The sequence below is a fragment of the Orcinus orca genome, chromosome 11 (genome assembly GCF_937001465.1).
Source record: "Orcinus orca chromosome 11, mOrcOrc1.1, whole genome shotgun sequence".
In the NCBI taxonomy this organism is placed as follows: Eukaryota; Metazoa; Chordata; class Mammalia; order Artiodactyla; family Delphinidae; genus Orcinus; species Orcinus orca.
Genome location: NC_064569.1, coordinates 76,787,316 through 76,806,307, shown reverse-complemented (window position 1 = coordinate 76,806,307; position 18,992 = coordinate 76,787,316). Strand labels below are relative to the sequence as shown.

The window sequence follows — 18,992 nt, the reverse complement described above, 5'->3', positions numbered from 1 at the left end:
ACAACCACCGCCAAAAGAGTTTTTAAAAAACCATAGGGAATTTATAAGAGTACCAGTGTAGCTGAACCTCCACCACGATTATCTCGTGGTAACAAGGACTCTTCACACAGCTGGCCTTCATAAACGTTGTTGACTGCCTGACTGACTGCTATCCAGATAGTTCTGGTGAGTCACTGTTATTTTCAGGCAGATTAAATGCTAATATATTCTGCCTTCCTCTTATAAAAGAACTGAAATTATTATTTTTGCATGATTTTGAGTTACTGTAACAATGGAACTTACTGCAATCATAGTTCATTACTAATAGTTGTAAAAAGCCTGAATTAAAACGTTTGCTCTCATCCTCACCCACCAGTGAATTCTGGCATTTATAAAAGGTTTGAGTGTGGGTCTGATTGAGCCCTTTATATAACCATGAACGTGGTAGGTAATTGGCAGTGGCAGATTTTCCTGCTTGTCCCTTCTATTTTATTTGATTATAAAGATCTTCCAGTGTCCTCAGGAAAGAGCATGGTCATTAGTATTGGTGGCTCTGATGTCTCATTTTGCAAAAATTCCCTGGCAGTTTGAATGTTTTTAAGTAATTTTAACAGTGATATTAAAATTTAAATGAAGATTTGTTTTTAAAAGTTATAATTTTGACAAAATTAACATATACTGTCAAAGAAAAATTAATAAATAGTCAATCTAAGAAAGAAATGGAAAAATGTATTCGGGCCAACCTGAGGATTATGACCCAGGAGATAGCCTCTCAGAAAGCTGTGAGCACTGTTTGAAGAGGTAAGGGGGGGAGGCCTGTATATGTGATCTGAGGGAAGGGGGATGTGCAGTCAAATGCACATCTTGGTTGAAGTTTACTGCTATTTGTGAGGAACAGATATCTTAGAAATGCACTAAAACCATTAACTAAGTATGGGAAGATTCAAGAAACTGAGTTCATAAAATTTTCTCTTGAAAATATCTAACTGAGGGCCAGTTCTGCCAGTTTCCCCAGAGCACAGAATGCCTCATCCTGATCTTTGCCTTGAATTCCTTTCAGGGTGTTATTACAATATTGATTTGATTGTAAACTGACAAACTAGAGGTATTAGAAATCTCAGGCAAGATTTTCTTCCCCATCAGAAATCTGTTGTATTCAAATAGACGCTTTTAGGTATATTCAGATGGAATTAATTTAGGCAAATTTCAATAGTTTCATACTTTGGGTTCATAGTTTATTAGTGCCTGTAGACGATTTTTCTAGGAAACAAAAACAAAAGGTTTTCACAGGCGGAGTCTGCAGTAGGGTGGAGATGATCTATTTTGGTTTTCACTTAAACTAGGTTAAAAATAGAAATAAATGAAATAAATGAGAGATTTTTTGAAGAAAAGCAAATTTTCAGTGACTATCACTGACTTTCTTTTTAGCTGGTATGGTTTATTATTTGAATGTTTACGAGGAAGACAGACATACATACAGGAAATCCTAAAGCTGGGCCTTACCTTTCCAAGTTGCTGCTCTGTGAGGGAGAACGCGTCCATGAACGCCTGGGCGATCACTGACAAACAGCCATCTATGTGTGGTGTCTTCTTAATGTCAAAGACAAACTGAGGGTTCTTCAGGATATTTACCCAGAAGCGAAGAGGGAGGCTGTTCCAAAAGAGAGAAATCTCTCTTCAAATACAGCCATTCATATGAGGCAGATGCTCTGTTTATCACAGTTTGTAAACGGGTGTTTTTGTCCTTGTCATTGAAGTATGCAAGTCTGCTTTGCCAAATATACCAAGCAACAGATGGCAGCGTCACTCAGCACAAGAAAGGGTTAAACTGTCAGAGCTACTGAAAGGGAGGACTGGAGAAGTCTGAAAGTGGCCCTTGACAAGACAAGAATTTTCTCCACAAAAAGTTCCAGATTATATTAGCTAATGGTTACCAATGAGAACGTCTCATCAGATCTCTAGAACCTGACCTCTTCTCACCCCCTCTAAGTGCTACACCCTGGCCTAAGCCACTGTCATCTCTCACCTAGATTATTACCCCCCAGTTCCCAAAAGTTAATTCTCCCACAGGTACTAGCAGAATCAGGTCCTGTGTCTCCTCTGTTCCAAACCCTCTGTGGCTCTCCACCCCTCTCTGGAGAAAACCCCTGCATGACCTAGGCCTGGGCCCTCATCTACTACTCTTCACCTTACTCGCCCCAACTCCACTGGCCTCGTCACTCCTCTTCTTCATGCATACCAGGCAGGCTTGTGCCTCAGGACTTTGCTTTTGTCCGTCTTTCTGAAACGGTCTTGCCCCAGACGGCCCCATGGTTTGTGCCCTCTTTGAAGACCTGATCCAAATGTCATCTCCTGAGCCCTCTGACCACCTATCCTGTCTCTGTCCTTTTTTCCCCACTCTGTGCACTGCACTAATCGACTTCTAACATACCACAATTTACCTGTTAAAATGCAAGCACTGTAAGAACACGGATTTCTGTCTATTACTTTATCTCCAACACCTAACAAACAGTACTTGGTATACAGTCGGTACTCAGATATTTGCATATGAACTTGGAAGTCACTCAGGGTCCTGTGGCCTAGCTAATTCCCTCCATCATATGGGCTGCTGGGCCTCTCAGTAGCTCTCCTGTCCTGACTAGTGCCCCTGCTCGTGTGCTGCTGTCTTCACAGTGAAATTGTCGCCTGCAGCACCGGAGCCTGGTGTGGGAGAAGCAGGGCCTGGGAAGGAGGGGCTAGAACAAAGGGAGGGAGGGAGCCAGAGTAGAGACTTAGGATAGACCTGGAGCTTTTAACACTTACTTAAAATGGTCTGGCTTCACCCCAATGCTTAGAAGGGCTTGAGGCTGCACTGAGAAGTTCTGTTACATCATAACTAACTCTCATTCACCTCATGCACAGAGTATTTCAGTTAGAGGTAATGAGCCATGTTTCTTTACTGAGGAGAAATTTTAATTTGGATGCCTCGCCTCAGCTTAAAGTATTAAAAAACAAAACAAAATACACCCCTTTGACTAAGTCTCATGGCATTTGATCAAATAAAAGGAGAAATTTCTATACAAAATAGACAGCTTGGAAACCGCAAAGAGTAATTCTCTGAGGGACAAATTTAAGAGTCTTCTCTAATGGAAAATTGTATGATAAAACCACAAAATATTAATTTCTCATCTTTTACTGGTCAAGCTAAACTTGTTTAAAGATAATTATTTTCTTTGTCCTAAAGACTAGGAGTCTCAGCACAGGAATGGTTTTGTTTATTGTTTAAAAATAGTAACAACAAGAAACTGCTTTGACATGATAGCTTACCAAGCCAAAAAACTCTAAGCTAGGGATAAATGAATCCTTCTGTAACCATCCATGCCCTTCTTTTAGTTAAGATTCTGACCCAGGTTCTTGAAAACAGTAATCACCTACTGTTTGTTCCCACCTGTTTGTTTTCCAAATATGTACAACATCAGGATCTGTGATTTTTTTGCTTTCAGCCTGGGCATCCAAAAAGTCAAAAAAGTATTTTATAGCAAACGGGGCTCTGCTGTTGGGTAAACTCCAAATGCTTCTAAAAAGTTTTTCGAGCACAGAGTGAATTGCCACCTGAAAGACAGAGCACATCAGACTTGGAAGATTTAAAAACATAGGGTGGTGGTTTTGAAAACACGATGAAAAATGAAATCTAAGTTACAAAACAGAGAAAAACAAGCTGAAGAGAAAGTATGTAAAATCGTCAAATGAGGCCAACACTCACAGTATTAGACAAAGGTCCTGAAAATCCATGCCCAGGTTTAGATCTGCTTCATAAGCTTCTTGCTGATAACACTGTTTAGTCAACAGGGAGGCTACCTTAGACATCTCTAGCAGTTGAAATGTAAGTTGGAGGTCTGTATACATAAACCAAGAAGCCCCAGACGATTGGCTTTTATTACGTTCAGCCTAGAAAAACTCAAGTGGTATTGCTCGGTTGCCAGAACTCTTCCTGTTGCATGTATTTCCATCATAGGGTTTTACTGTGTACTTTCCAAAGCATTTGAGTGTTTTACTAAAACAAAATAGGCAGAGCTCTGTGGGACAGATGAGAAAATCAAGAGGCTCTGGCTGTCCTCTACCCACTAGATAATAGCATTTACATTGCGAGTCATTTCAGAAAAAAAAAAAAAAGGATCACCACAGACTTCCATTAATCCCACTAAAAGCCAGATAAAGTAAAATTTGCTCCCAATTTGGTATTCCATGGGCTTTCATACCTGACACTTTTATATGTGAACAGAATTCTTAGTTTTAAAATGACCTCCCCCCTCTTCGTTTTATTTGCAATTCAAAGAGGGAGTTTTATTGCTCACCTATAATAACAAGTAAACAAAAAGGAATAATCATGCTGTCCACCTAAAAATATAACAATAGTGCAATGGTGGGTAAAGGGACTGGGAACAATATTAAATCCCTGACTGAAGATGTTATGGTGGAAATTTGTAAAGTGCTTTATCTGTGCAGTTTGTAAAAACAGAAGAAGAAGGGGGTAGGAAGTGTTTACAATTCAAACTTTCATTTTGCTTTGCTAGAAGGCACAAGGGATTTGTAGCATTTTCACACTTCAGTGGAAATGAAGTCAAACACATCATACACCCCCAAGGTAGCCGTAAAAGCGCTCCCAGAACAGTGAGTTTACCTTGGTCGACAGCAGCTTTGTCAGATACATTTCTTTAACTTTGAACTTGTGCTTCCCTCGATGTCTCTTTCCCTGCACATCTTGGAATGCTTCCGAATCTGGTAAAATCTAAAGGGAAGACAGAGTAGAAGCATTACCCAAGGAGACCGTTCGTGCTGCAGAAGGCATCCGCTTCAGCAGGAGCACAAGAAAGCTTGAACTCACCAAATGGCAGTGGTCTTCTGAGTATTCCACATCTGAACGCCACAGAAAGAGGGAGAGAAACAGTCCATTAAAACAACAGCCACGGTAACTGGCCTTCTCATAAGATGCCCCATTTGTGCTATAAACAGAAGAGGTTACTTGAGCCCTCCTACTTGAGCTCTTCATAGCTACACTCCCCCCCCTCACCTCCTTGCTGTGTCTTAAGACCTTAAGAACATTATTGAAGACAGGATGGGCCAGGGACTGGAGTGGGAAGCAGGTTCCCTGTCCCTGGAACAGGCTGACCGATCACTTGAGGGTGGGGTAGGAGAGGTTCAGGTCAGCTAGAGCTGGGGCACCTACTGTGTGCCAGGGGCTACTAGGCAAACAGCAATGAATAAGACAGACCTAGCTCTCACCTAATGGAACTCACATCCTAGCCAATGAGAGAGACTTACTAATTACACAATTATTTAATTCATATCCTTGTGATAAGAACTGTGGAGAAGAATTATATGCTAGGAAAGTATGTAACAAGAGACGAACCTAGCCTGGGAGGTTCTCTGAGGAAGGGATGTCGGGACTGAACCTAAATGAATGGATAATGAGCCAGGCCAATGGGGGAGGAGAATGGGTACAAAGGCCCTGTGGTGGGAGAGAAGGCGATCTCGGATCTGAGAGAAGGGCAGCAAGGCGGAGGTCATAGAGCAGGTGGGAGAGCAGCACAGAGTGAGGACACTCTGGGAAGAAACGAGGTTGTGAAGGGAGTGGCAAATGCAGGGAAGGGAAGGATTAAAGCACTTGGTTTTTTGTTTTGAAGATTAGAGACTAGAATACCTTGAAATGCTTGTGGAAAAATACAGTAGCGAGTGAAGGAAAGCAAGTGCAGGTGAGAGGAGAGATCACTGGTGGTGGCGTAGGAATGCTCAGAAGGTCGGAAAGGAGGGTGGGATCCAAAGCCCAGGTGAGAGACAGGCCTTGCTGGGAGGAAGGGCAGCCCTGGAATGTCAGGGGAGCAAGGAGGAGGGAATGGCAGAGGCAGGGAGGCAGGGTTAGTGCACACTGTTGAGGGAATTCTGATTTCTGTTTTCTCTGTGAAGCACTGGGTGAAGTCATCTGCTGATAGTCAGGGGAGCAGTGGGGGGTCAGAGCTTCGAGGAGAGAAGGTGGGATTATGGAGAACACAGTCGGTTGCTTCGAGAAGCAGAAGCACCGGGGGGAACAGGCTATGTGGAGGGTCCTGGTCAAGACGGGAATTTACTGTGACTCCAGCTGTGCTGTCGTGGGCCTTTCCCCTGTGGCTGCCCGGCTGTAGGGTCGGGAAAGGTGAGAAGTTGGGTTCATCCAGGGCTGGGTTGGGACTGTCACGCAGTGGGTGATGAAAGGACAGAGGGGCAAGGGTTTGGAGGGTGATCCAGTGTCCACTGGATTGGACAGGGAGGAAGCAGAGGTGTTTTTGACTGCCTTGAAGTCCCATTAAGTGATCCAAATGCAAGATCTCTAAATAACAAGCTCTCAAAAAGCCAGTCATTAAAGCCTAAAATACACAGCTCTTGCACTTATTAACAGCACAAAGACACCAATCCCCCTAGACCAGAAAGATAGCCGCCTTCTGCAAGGTGGTTTCTCACTATAGCCTGACGTAATGATGGATGGGGGAATGTGGGGTGGGCAGGGTTCCCCACAGGGTGTCCTACAACCTACCAAGTTATCCTATTTAATTGGGAGCCCTGCATTCTTCATTTGCACTCACCAGATGTTGGGACCTACCAGGCTGCTCCTAGCACTGAATCCAGGAATCAGAAAGTCCCACCTCCAGCTGTGTGTGTGAACAGGTCCTGCTGGTGAGACCCAGAACCTTTCTGGGGGCTGAGGACTGACTGACTTGCGTGGATATAATTTCTCTGGAGACAAACCTGGAACCTGGACCTAGGGATTTCCTCAAGGCACTGTCACAGTGTTTTCCTGCCCCAAGGCTGGCGGGGAGGTAGAAGAGAGTTCAGAGACTGGCCTAGTAATTTTTCACAAAGCCCCCTCTGTAGTTGGTCTGTCACTAGGAGATTTGGGCTAAGTGAATTATCTTGTGTGTTCAGAGCTTCCAGGGCTGTGTGATAATCTGCAGGCTTCTCTCAGCTTACCAGGGGGATCCCCTCGGTTAGCCCCCATCCTACTGAGGAGCTGGAAAAGAGTTACAATGGCTAAGATTCTGCCCTGAGCTTAGGGTGGTTAATGACAGCAACTTCCTCAGTGTCGGGCAGCCGGGGTAACCACTGTTTACAGTTTCCTGTCCCCCTCTTTGCAGGTTTCACATTCTTAGGACCAGAAACAGATCTAAACGCTTTCCTCCACTCTCTCAGAGAATTACCTGGCAACCACTCAATCTCATCTTTGTGACAGTACATCCGAGAGAGGCAAAAAGTGATGCTTTATAAAGTGGGGTGAGAACAAAAGGTTAATAGCATTATGTCTGTTACCTGAAGTAAAATTCGCTATCTTCTTAAAAACTTTTATAGAGGATCCATTTGATATCTGAAAGCAAAGATAAAAAATAGGTGAGTTTTCAAAATTTGATGTATTTCTCAACTTTACCCAGGAATTAGATGGCTGGGTGGATCTTACATTCTCTCACTTATTCTATCAAATATTTATTAAGAATTCCTATGTTTTGGGCACTGGAGGCTGGGGCTATAATGATAAGCAAGACACTGTCTCTGCCCTCAAAGAGTCTGCGGTCCTGTGAAGGTGGCAGACCGAGGCCATGAGATGCAGGGAGGCAAGTGCTCAAAGGATGCTGTGGGGCCAATAGGAGGTGGGCCAGCCCTGGACCAGGGGAGGACCCAGCTGTGCTGGGAGGCACCTCAGCTTCTAGGGGACAGGAGATGTTCGGGCCGTTTTCATTTTGGGGGTTACTACTATATTAAGAAATGCTGAAACAAGTTTTCAAAAACCTATAAACTGGTAACAGAGCAGTTTCACATCTAGGTATACACCTGTACATATCCTGAGATAAACTTTGTAAACACCCCGTACTGGAAATAACCATCAACAGTAGAATGAATAAATAATTTGGGGTATATTCATAAAACAGGCTATGATAAAACAATGAAAGTGAGCAAATTACTGCTACATGCCACATGCATGAACCTCACAGTGATTAACGGTGAGCCAAAGAAGCCTGACAAAATGGAACGCATACCGTGGGATTCCGTTCACATTTAGCTAAAACAGTCGAAACTACGATTTAACTGTTTGGAGAAGAGAAGGGGGGTGGTGATTAGGAACGTCCAGGAGGGAGCTTCTGTGGTGCCCACAGTGCTCTGTTTCTTGATCTGAGTGGAAGTTATAAATAAGATAGGCTCACTTTATGATAATTCATCCAGTAGTACACTTACAATTTGTTTTCTTTTCTGCAGGTATTTCTTATTTTTTAAAAGAATCTTGTAAAAATCATAAAATTGCATGTACTTTTAAATAAAAACTTTAAAATTGAAACATGACTTACAGGAAAGTGCTAATATTAAGTGTACAGCTCAAGAACGTTCACTTAAGTACATACTGTGTAACCACCGCCCACATCAAGATATAAAATTATATTTCAAGGTCCCAAGAAGTACCCCTATTGTGCTTCTCAATCAATAAGCACCCCATCTTCAGCCAGGGGTAATCACTTTTCTGACTTCCATTGCCATTGATTAGTTTTATCTGTTCTTGAACTTCATGTAAATGGAATCATTCAGCATGGGGTCCATATAAGGTCTACAGTGTTCATCTGTGGTGTTGCAGCGACCAGTAGTTCATCCTTTTTAAATTACTATTATTCTGCTGAATGAATACACTACAAAAAAACTGCTGTACAATAAAAGGAAAGAAGTATTGACACATGCTACATGAATGGACCTCAAAAACATTGCTAAGGGAAAGAAACCAGGCACAAAAGATCCAATTCTGTACAGAATAGGCAAATGTATACAAACAGAAGGTAGGTTACTAGTTGCCTAAAACAGGAGTTGGAAGAATGAGGAATGACGCTTAATGAGTTCAGGGTTTCTATTTGAGTTGATGAAAATGTTCTAAAATTAGACTGTGGTGATGATTGCACAACTCCACAAATGTTCCAAGAACCACTGAATTGTACACTTTGAAGAGGTGACCTTTGTGGTATATAAATTATATCTCAACACAGCTGTTAAAAAACTGTCACAGATTTTAAATGTACGCATTTGACAAATAAATGCTTTTACCGCACTGACACACAATTTCAACACCAATGTGTAGCCTCTTTTGGAGATAAGGTCAAGAGTTCTCATCTGAGGCTTTTTGGGACCGTGGAAGCCGGGCCCCAATGGCCTTTTGTGCACCCCTTCCCCACACCCAACCAGGGGAAGAAGGCCTCTTCAGGCCAAGGGGGACTAGATGCTGAGAGACAAGAGAGCAGGCCTTGCTTCCTGGGAGGAGTAAACTGTTTTGAGGGGCTGGTCCACAAAAATGTAAGACAAATGGGCCATAAGAAGAGGCAGGTCAGGGATACACATATCTTCACCTTCATTCTGGGATGTGGCTGAAAAGATTAACCCTGTCATTTCTGAACATCGCACTTGAAAGCGCGAAGGCTGCTCTGAATTCTAATATTAATTTGGACCTGGCCTCCCTCCGCTTGGAAAAAAGTAGAACCTTAGAATTTCTCTTCTGGCCTGCAGCACACCGGTTATCAGAATGTACAAACCTGTCCAGCAAACACCAAAGGATTAAAGCCTAATCCCTTGCAGGTTGTCCCCACAGAGGAAGGAACACGCACGAGAGCCAGCCCTAGAGGGGGCCCCTGAGTACAGGGTCCAGCCAGCCGTGTCCAGCCAGCCACCAAGTATAGGCCAGAGGCCTCCAACTCCTGGTGTTCGGGACATCTTGTAGGGAGGGGGCTCTGGGCAGGGGCTGGCAGGGGCCCTCTGGCCTCTGCAAAGTGTCTCGAGCACGGATTCTAAACTCTTATTGAGCTCCTGGACTCTGCCATTATCACCAAACGTCCTCTCTTCTCCCCTTGAGCCATTCACTGAGCGACCCTGTTGGCTGATGTGTCAGCTCTCCTCCATATTTGATGCAATTAAAGTAAACGCTCTGTGCAGGCACCCCCCTAGCAATACTCAGACGCCGAGTTTATGAGAACGTTTGAACGTAGTTACAGAATTCCTCCCCATGAAGAGCTGGATATGCTCTGTTTCTAAGCCAATAAATACCTTTTTAAAAAAGGAAGCTGGTGATTCATTCTGGGTAATTGTCAAAGAATGAATCCCAAATGGACCCTGATGAGTGTAAGCCAATACTCTGCTACTGTCAGATGCTTTGTTTCTCCAGAAGCAAGCACCCTTGCTTTATAGTCCCAGACACCACGGACGGACCTTCCAAGGAGGAGCACAGCCAAGAGTTCAAACGTCTTTTCAAGAGCTGGCAACGACTCGCTGCTGACACAGCGCTCGGGCATTAAGACAGCGCACACGCAGCCTGTACCGGGGAAATTTTACTCTGAAATCATCTCCTGAGAGCAAGTGTAAAAGCATTTTATTAGCGGCTGAGTTGTGTGTGTGTTTGAGCATGTATGTGTGCAAGCGTATTGCTAACTTTCACAGCTGCTCTAGGGCTGGAACATTTTTCCCCCGCGTGACACTTTAACATTGTTGTAAAGGCAGAAAACTAGTTTATTTACAGATGTTTGTGGGGGGAGAGGTCTCCATTTTCTGTTTGGCACAAAAGTCAGCTGCTGCTCAGTTAAGGACAGAAATGCCTTTTTGAAAAGTGCCACAGAATCCGAAGTGTTAAAACTATGATGCTGTTTGTTCCATTTGAGGAGCTCCAAATGCTTTCCTAAGAGTGGATCATTAATCCTCCTGTACTCCCGTGAGGCAGGGAGCGTCCTCTTGGCCCCTACTTTAAGAATGAAAACCAAATTAAATCAACGAAAGATTAATGTCACTAGATGGATCTGTGGCAGGAATGTTTCTCCAGCCCAGAGCAGAACTGGCACACAGGCAATTTCAAATTCAATTCCTTCCAGTCTCATGATGCTGCAAGATTCAAAACGACGACGAGGCCACACCCCTCCAGTGATGGCTGGCCCGTGCTGGAAAGAGGTGGAGAGGACTGCAGACTTTTCCACCATCAGAATTATGAGTTGTGACCACAAAGGGAGAGATGGACCCATGTCATCAATTTAAAGTTGCTCCTGAAATAAACAGAAGCTATGGACTTCCCTGGGGGCACAGTGGTTAAGAATCCGCCTGCCAATGCAGGGGACACGGGTTTGATCCCTGGTCCAGGAAGATCCCACATGCCGCAAAGCGATTAAGCCCGTGCGCCACAGCTACTGAGCCTGCACTCTAGAGACCGCGAGCCACAACAACTGAGCCTGCGTGTCACAACTACTGAAGCCCGCGCACCTAGAACCTGTGCTCCACAACAAGAGAAGCCACCGTAGTGAGAAGCCTGCGCACTGCAATGAAGAGTAGCCCCCGCTCGCCGCAACTAGAGAAAGCCCGCGTGCGGCAACAAAGTCCCAACGCAGCCAAAAATAAAAACAAATTTATTAAAAACAAACAGAAGCTACATATCCTCCAAACCATTTGCAAGTAAAGGCGGGACTTCTTTGTGGTAAAATACTATCTTTATGCCACAAGTTGAAGATTATGCCATAAAAACAGATTTTCTAGAAATGGAAGGTTGAACTTAACCTGATGAAACTGCCATTTTTGTAAGTAAAAAATGGTCAGATATTGGCCATTTCAAATGACTGAGCCCAAGAGGAAAGCTGGAACTTTAGCCTAAGAATTTTATGGAAAATTATGAATAGGGTCTGAAATACCATGATGCTTTTTCCTGAAGTCTAAAAACACAATAGTCAATACAAAGCACCATGTGGAAACCCTTACTGGTATCTCTCATTCCTAAAATGGTATTTTGTGAAAACAGAATCCTATTCAACTCGTGTTGTCCCAGCAACCACTCATCAATACTGCTCTCCCCGCCTTCCCCTTAGCTCTTCTCACTGACACCCCAAGGCTGGAGGCAGATGAAAAAGGAATCTATTTTCTTCTTCAGGGCCAGAGGGATAACCTTGCTCAGTTCTTCAGAAAAGGAGGCTCGGTGCTCATCGGACTGTTTGGAAGGGGCCCATCAGAACATTCTCAACAGACACATCAAATCACCCAGGATGTTCCTGACACCCAGGACAGAGCTCTGAAGGATTCTTGAAACTAGTGAAAATGACAATACAGCTCCTGCTTCTCTCTTGTGTGCCTGGAATTAGCCTTGGGCCAGAAGCAAACACCCCTTTGAGGACTGCTGGAACCCTGAGCTAGTCTCAGGGAGGGAGCTTGGCCTCCACCAGTGTGCAGGCGATTGGGAACCTGAGCTCCCCAGGCGTTTTTTGGGCTGGAGCTGTCAGCTCTTGGATGCCTGAAAGAGGCCTCCCTTCTGAAAGAAGGTAACTACTGTCGCCTTCAAGGAATATTGGCCTTAAAGGATGTCAGAGTAGGATTAGACGGAAGCATTTTGATAAACTCACAGACGTGAGATTCATCATAAGATTTGAAAAGAGGTTGCCCTTTTAATTTTGACATCACAGAAGGTAACTACCAGAATTTCTCATAAGCTCTCCAGCCAGGCTGCGTCAGAGGCTAGGAGCACAAGCTGCAAGGCTGGCTCTGAGCAAGGTTATCCCTGTGGTCCTGAGCAGAGCCATGGTCTCTGCGCAATTCCTTTTTCATCTGCTTCCAGCCTCGGGCCGTCACTGAGGAGAGCATGGGAGCAAGGCCAAGTTTCTCAGCCTCCCTGGGCCTCAGAATGGGAATAATGACAGTGTCTACCTCACTGGGCTATACAAAGGACTAAAGGACTTACTCTTGGTAAAAGCTTCTAAAACAGTGCCCAGTATACAGGAAGCACTCCATGTGTCTAGTAAATGCGAATCTGAAGTCATTCATGCTGTAAGAGCCCTTTAGAGACAGTCCAAGCCCCTTAGAGTCACAGATGAGACACCTGACCTGAAGAACCACTGACTTTACCCAAGCAGACCCTTTGGAACATTTCTATGAGCTTTAAATGTCATGTGAATGACAACTTTGGCGTTAGAAGTGACCACTTGGGCACCGGTGCGCTCCCGTTAGGAGGAATATGCTTCAATGACACGGTGGTTAAACGTATTTTCTGCCCTCAAAACCTCACAGCTCAGAACGAGAAGTGTGATCTGTAGAGAACATTTCCTGCCGGACACAACACCTGTCCTGCACACTTGATGCTACCCCACAGCTGCGTGTGGGTGCAATAACATGGTCCAGCAAGAGGGCACACGGCGGGGCAGGTGCAGAAAGCCTGGACTGGGAGAAGCCACCCTGCTTCAGTCCCATCGGGCAAGCATCCCCACACCCTCTATACACGCACACAGACACACACAACTGATCTCGTCAGCTCCAGAGCACAGCACAGTTCCCTTCACAGGGAACACACACACAGAGGTGGCCGGTTAAGGAAGCACCAGGGCGGAGTTCTTTATGGTGGAGAAAACGCCTCTGGCTTCACGTGTTTGTAAAGGCATCGGCTTTACGCCTTGTCTGCACGGGACAGAATGAGACTGGAGCAGAAATCTGTCCTCTTCCATGCTCATCTGATGGAGAATGAGGGTAATCAAAGCACCTTCATCACAGGTTGTGTCAACGTGAATCACGCTTATGCACACGACAAGTGCTGGGTACCAGCTGCCACTGTCATCATTGTGGAGAGCAACTGTGCCGACGCCCAGGGTTGGCAAGGATGCCATCCTGCTGGTGACAGGGCATTGCTGGCAATCTGGTCCATGAGATGCTATGTTTTTGCTGTGCCTTCAGATCCCCTCTAGAAACCTGTTCTTCAAATATACAGACAGTAAATCATTCAGAGCAGACCAGCTACACTCTATTTGCCCTAAGGACAGAACAAGGCAAGAAGAGAGAGGCTCACACTCCAGCAGAGGGGACTTTGTTTAGACAGTAGGAGGAACTGGCCGTCACTAAAGATTAACTTTAAAACCTAACTAATTTGGGCTAATTGGAGGGAGGTGAGTCTTAATCACTTAGAACTCTGAGTTAGACCCTATTTTTAACTGAAATATAGTTTTTCACTTTCAAGCACCTACAGTGACTCAAACTAGAGCGCTTTAGTAAATGAATAAGAGTGATAATTAGCATCCTGTCTCTTTGGAGGGAAATGTGTTTGAGGAGATTTTTCTTTAATGAAAAAGGGGCAAAAGCGAGCTTCGGCTCAGCCCTGTCAAATTACTCCAAATTTTGATTGTGCAGGGGTGCTGCCAAATGGAGCACAGATTTAGGCGGCCGAGGGTGGTGCTGGACGCTTTTGTTCAAGCAGTCTTTGAAAACCAGGGCATTTGAGATGGTCCAGGCACAGAGAGCACGGCGCCGATGACCTCCCCAGTTTCCTTCAAGCTCTCTGCGTTTATTTGCCTTACGGCTTAGCTTTTTCAACATAAGGAGAATCCTTTAAGCCCTTGTGTCCTAGTCTTGTCATTTATTACCACCATGTGGCAATGCTAGGGTATGAGGCCAATAAATCATTTGGATGGGAAGTGACTACAGGCCGGATTAATTTCATTATCATCCTTAAGCAGATAGGTGTCTAGTGCAGCTGATGTCTCCAGTGAAGACTGATGTCCTATCTCCCCTGACAGTCTTCCCCTTCTTGCCTTGCAGACGGCGGTGGTGGTTCTTCGTTCTCCCTGCTGGAGTGTCTTGGCCTGCCTTTCCCTATTAATGCCAGTGAGTGGCCACACCCCCTTCCTTTGGGGCCCACCCCATGCCACACAGTTGCCAGGGGACGCTGAGAAGCCTGACCAGGGTGGTCCAGCCCTCCCTGCACAGCTGAGCAACGCCAGCACATTAGTCAAGACGCGAAAGGAGGGCATTTGTGGCTGTGTTTCTGCCAGGCTTGCCAAGACAAGCTCGCTCCCCAGATACAGGGAGAGGAGGAGACTGCGGCCGGGCTGCAACTCTGAACTTCAGACTGATGCCATAACAAGCCCCCTCTCCTAGGCACTTCCACCTCTGACTCCTTCCATCCATTATATTTCCTCTGGGGCACTGCTTCTCCGAATGTGGCCCGCCGACAGGAATACATACTTTCAGAAAGTTCCCTGGGGATTTTTATAAACTCCAAAGGCTAAGCTCGACAGCTCTCGGCAAGATGATCCCAAGGTTGGAAAGTCTAAGCTGCAGAAGGGGGAACACAGGAGCAAGTTGTTAACCTGCCACGTTCTCTGCTTGGTGCCCTCCAGCAAAGGCTGCAGGGGCAGCACCCACCCACGGGTCACCCAAAGCCACTATTTCCAAACCGGCTCTGAGACCCGTTCAGCCGAGGAGCCCGAGGCTGCGGTGCCCTCTGTTCCCGGCTGCCGTCCAGGAAGCTCTGCCCAAGGAGAAGCCTCAGCTTCTTTCTGGGTGAGGGGAAAGCCGGGCAGGCCCCAAACACCTTCTTGGTGCAGACACATCTCCCTGGGACTTAGAGCCATGAAAGGCGGGGCGCCTACTCTCCAAGGGGCCTGGGAAGCCACTCCCCTGTCTTCTCCGTCTCCGCAAGAGCACCTGTGCATCTGCCCAGCCAGCCCCATGCCTTCCTGACCCCTCCCCTGCCGCAGTCTCTCTCCCAGCCACACAGCTCATGGTGTCCACTTTCTGCCCATCTGCTTGGCTCCATCTCCAGGGCCACTGTGTCATTCCTGGTCAACATCATTTCTCACCTGAGGTTCTTCTAACGAGTCTCCCTGTTTCCAGGTTTGCACCTCTTATATCCATGTTCCACGCACAGCCACAGTCATTTTCTGAGACGCAAATCTCCCCTGTTTAAGATCTCCCAATGGCTTTCCACTGTGCTGGGGATAAAATCCAGACTCCTGAAGAAGCTGCTGGGCCTGCACGGTCCCCTTCTCCCCTCCCTCCCCACTTCTCCGGCCTTCTTCCGTGAGAAACCACGGCAGGTACTGGTTAAGCCGTGGACCCTAGAGCCCAACAATCTGGATCCCAATCTTGCCTCTGCCACGGACTAGCTATTAGTAAGCCTCCCCGAGCCTCGGTGTACCCATCTATAAAGCAGGTTAGTAATAGTCCCTGTCTCGTAGGACCGCTGTGGATAGAATGAGCTGAAATAAAGGGAAAGGCAGAGGCCAGCACCTGACACAGCGTAGGGGCTCCGTAAACACTGGCTGTTATTGGTTCTCACTGCTACCCCTGTCCCTCTCAAGTTCTAGCCAGTCTAAAAGTCTTACTGCAGAAGAAGCAGCATGCACTCCCTTCCCTGCTGGGTACGCTGGCCTGGTTAAGTTCTCCTCACTCTTCAGGTCTCAGCTGAGTCACTGCTTCCTGCAGGAAGCCTTCTCGGATGCTCTGAGTCACAGCACTATCGCACCGTGTTGTAGTAACAGTGCTAGTATTAGTAGTAGTAAGGTGTTGCCTTACTCCTCGTCTCCTCTTCCCTTTCCACCCCTTCTCTCCAGGGCCATAGGCTCCGTGAGGTCAGAGACTTGGCCTTTGCTCCTCTTGCGTGCAGCCCCAGCTCTTAGTGCAGAGTAGATACTCAACAAAGATTTGATAATGTTGCTGAATGACTCCCAGTCTGCCGGAGTGTTCCGAAACCTGCCCTGCGTCCCCTCTCTGGTTCTGGGCAGGCTTCTCGGGCACTCAGCTCTCTGACAGCTCACGTACTCCCCTCACCCACCTCAACACTCACCCAGCATGTGGGTCAGAGGCCAAGGAGGCATCGCTGAATGTTTCAAACAAACAGGAAATGGAGATCTTCTTCAGAAACCAAGGACCCTACACAAAGTTCACTGGGTCAATGATGAACAGCAGTGCAACTTAGAACTTTTACAGGCTCTGTTCAGTGTCAAGCTGAACAGCACCCCTTCCACTGAACAGGCCAGAGAATCTGGTAAGGGTGAAGTTTCCGACCTAAACCGCAGGATGGAGAGTGACTGGGTTACATGAAAATCGCAGCTCTGGGAGAGGGGGTACCGGGAAATGAGCAGAGCACGAGCAACTAAGGAAAACTTCTGACCCAGAAATAAGCAACCTGCAAATGATTCCAGAAATTGGGTGAGAGTCTTGTAATAAGAATGTATGTGGTCCTGGAGATGATCTAATCCGGTTAGGGTTGGGGATGAGGAAGGAGCTGGTGGGTGCTAAATCTTTTCCTACCTCGTAGTGGCCAATGGTATTTAGCTTGGTTATTCCATCTTCAAGAATCACAGAGGAGCTGTCGATATCCAGAAGCTCTTTGTGTCGTGTGCCCACTTGAAGCTCTGGGAATAAAAAAAAAGAAAGAGCATGTTGTTCTCTTTTAACATGACAGTGAGGAACGTAAAATGCTACGCTGTCACTTTTGCAATTATTATTTATGTTGCTAACTAGCTACAACAAATAAAGTGGTTTGGAAGACATATCAGCCAGACTGGTAGCCTGACTTCGGTTTTGTTTTGTGTTTAGGGCTCTGACGTGTAAGACCACTTTTCCCTGAAGCTTTTACTCTGAGGCCAAGCCTGGAAATAAAGCCAAAGGAACACAAAATAAGGCATCCTCAGAGAGACTCAGCTCTTCAGAAAATTCCAAAAGCAAACTTGTATGCCCACACCTCTGTGTTCACAAGCAGGTGCTCTGGGAACTATCTTCCGTCGGTCCCCGTGTGCGGTGCGCTGGTGGGCTCGTATGCCAACGCCATGGGCTTCAACTCCTTTACAGACGTTGCCAACTTGTGCCCTAGGGTCAGAATGTGGCCCATGGATGTGGGTTTTTTTCTTGTTGTGAACCTGCACCATGTTTCATTTATTACTATTCTAATGTCAATTCAGCACCAACATTTAAAGACTGGAAGATTGCACATAAAAATTAGGATCTGTGATTTCTCTTTTAAAAAACTGGATCATCTGGTAACACTGACCACACCGGCCCCCCGTGGCAATCATGGGCTGAAGCTAAGTAGCACTGCCCCCTTACGTGGCAGGTGTCTTTCCCCAGTTAAGTCGGGTCCCACCACTTCCCATTATCCCAGGTGGGCTGACACCCCTTATTTATAATACTTCCTGCCCCTCTGGGCATTGGAGTTTGTGAGCCTCTGCTATAAGAGGTCTCAGCACAGCTGCTTCTCGTATTGGATTTTAACACAATTTATGGCTGGTTTCTAAGGCTTTGCCTTAGTTTTCTGGGGCTAGCCGTGGAGGTAGTTTGGAAGATGAGTAGACATGAAGAAGCCATTTGCCATCAGACTGTAACGGGAAGCTTCTAGCGGGCTTGTCCTGCTCCCTGCCTCTGCTACATTGGAGGCCAGGAACACCTGATGGGCACAAACCCTGGATGGTGTGAGGATGATACTACGGACCAGGCAGTGGCAGGACTGAGGTCACCGGGCCGTTTTCCCATAGTCCTCGGCTCCAAGCGGCCACCTCCTTGGTAGTCAGAGCAATACTTCGAGACGTAGGCTCAGGGCAAGGAAGTTGATGGCCCTGGGTCACATCATGGTTTCCTGGCCGGGGCTGCCCTTTGCCCCTGCGTCTACCCAAATGAGCTCACATGGTCTTGAAGTGCCCAATAGTCCAGCCAACCGAAGGAAGCAGAAGAGAGGTGGCTGAGAGGTGCATTAGTGGCCTTGCTTTCCTTGAAGCCAGGTCTTGGGGTTGCTACACATTTGCATGGTTTCACTCAAACGTGCCGGACCCCACCCCCAGGCTTCTCGCAATGGCCTTTCAGCAGAGAGTCTGACTTAGAGGGCCCGGTGGGATGATTTTAATTGCCTGCTTAGTGGAGGCTACAACTGTACATGGAAGAGAGATGAACCTTGTTATGCTGTCTGTCACTGTTGGCGATTTTACTCTTTTTTCCTGTCCCATTATCGGCTATAAAATCCCACGACAGTCTCCTGGGAGGGCTGCGTGGAGCTCAACTTTAAAATGTTGATGAACATTTGAGTGAAGTGAAGCCCTGTTAGCTCGCTCACGCATATGCTCGCCTTTGCAGTATACCAATAGAGCCCGAAAATGAATTCAGAGCAGATGCTGTTTCATGTTGGGGGAGGATGGAGACTATACTTAATGCAGGATGTGATTAGCAGAGAGGAAGATGACCTTTCTAGCCTTCACACCCAGAGTCTG

At 46.3% G+C, this 18,992-nt stretch overlaps 1 protein-coding gene and 1 long non-coding RNA gene across 2 annotated transcripts in view; one reads left to right on the top strand and one right to left on the bottom strand.

The window, feature by feature from the left end:
* The window catches only part of PLXNC1 (plexin C1), a 141,810-nt gene that overhangs the window by 3,987 nt on the left and 118,831 nt on the right, over positions 1 to 18,992 (bottom strand). The window contains exons 23-28 of the mRNA XM_033427725.2: positions 17,047 to 17,150; positions 7,297 to 7,351; positions 4,844 to 4,875; positions 4,640 to 4,747; positions 3,407 to 3,570; positions 1,483 to 1,630 (exon numbers count right to left, since the gene is read on the bottom strand). Of these exons, the coding sequence (XP_033283616.1) occupies positions 1,483 to 1,630; positions 3,407 to 3,570; positions 4,640 to 4,747; positions 4,844 to 4,875; positions 7,297 to 7,351; positions 17,047 to 17,150 (611 nt within the window). The remainder of the gene's footprint in view (positions 1 to 1,482; positions 1,631 to 3,406; positions 3,571 to 4,639; positions 4,748 to 4,843; positions 4,876 to 7,296; positions 7,352 to 17,046; positions 17,151 to 18,992) is intronic.
* Positions 4,736 to 8,319, top strand: LOC117201159 (uncharacterized). Its single transcript, XR_004483130.2, has 2 exons — positions 4,736 to 4,927; positions 7,125 to 8,319. It is a non-coding gene; the product is annotated as an uncharacterized LOC117201159 (long non-coding RNA).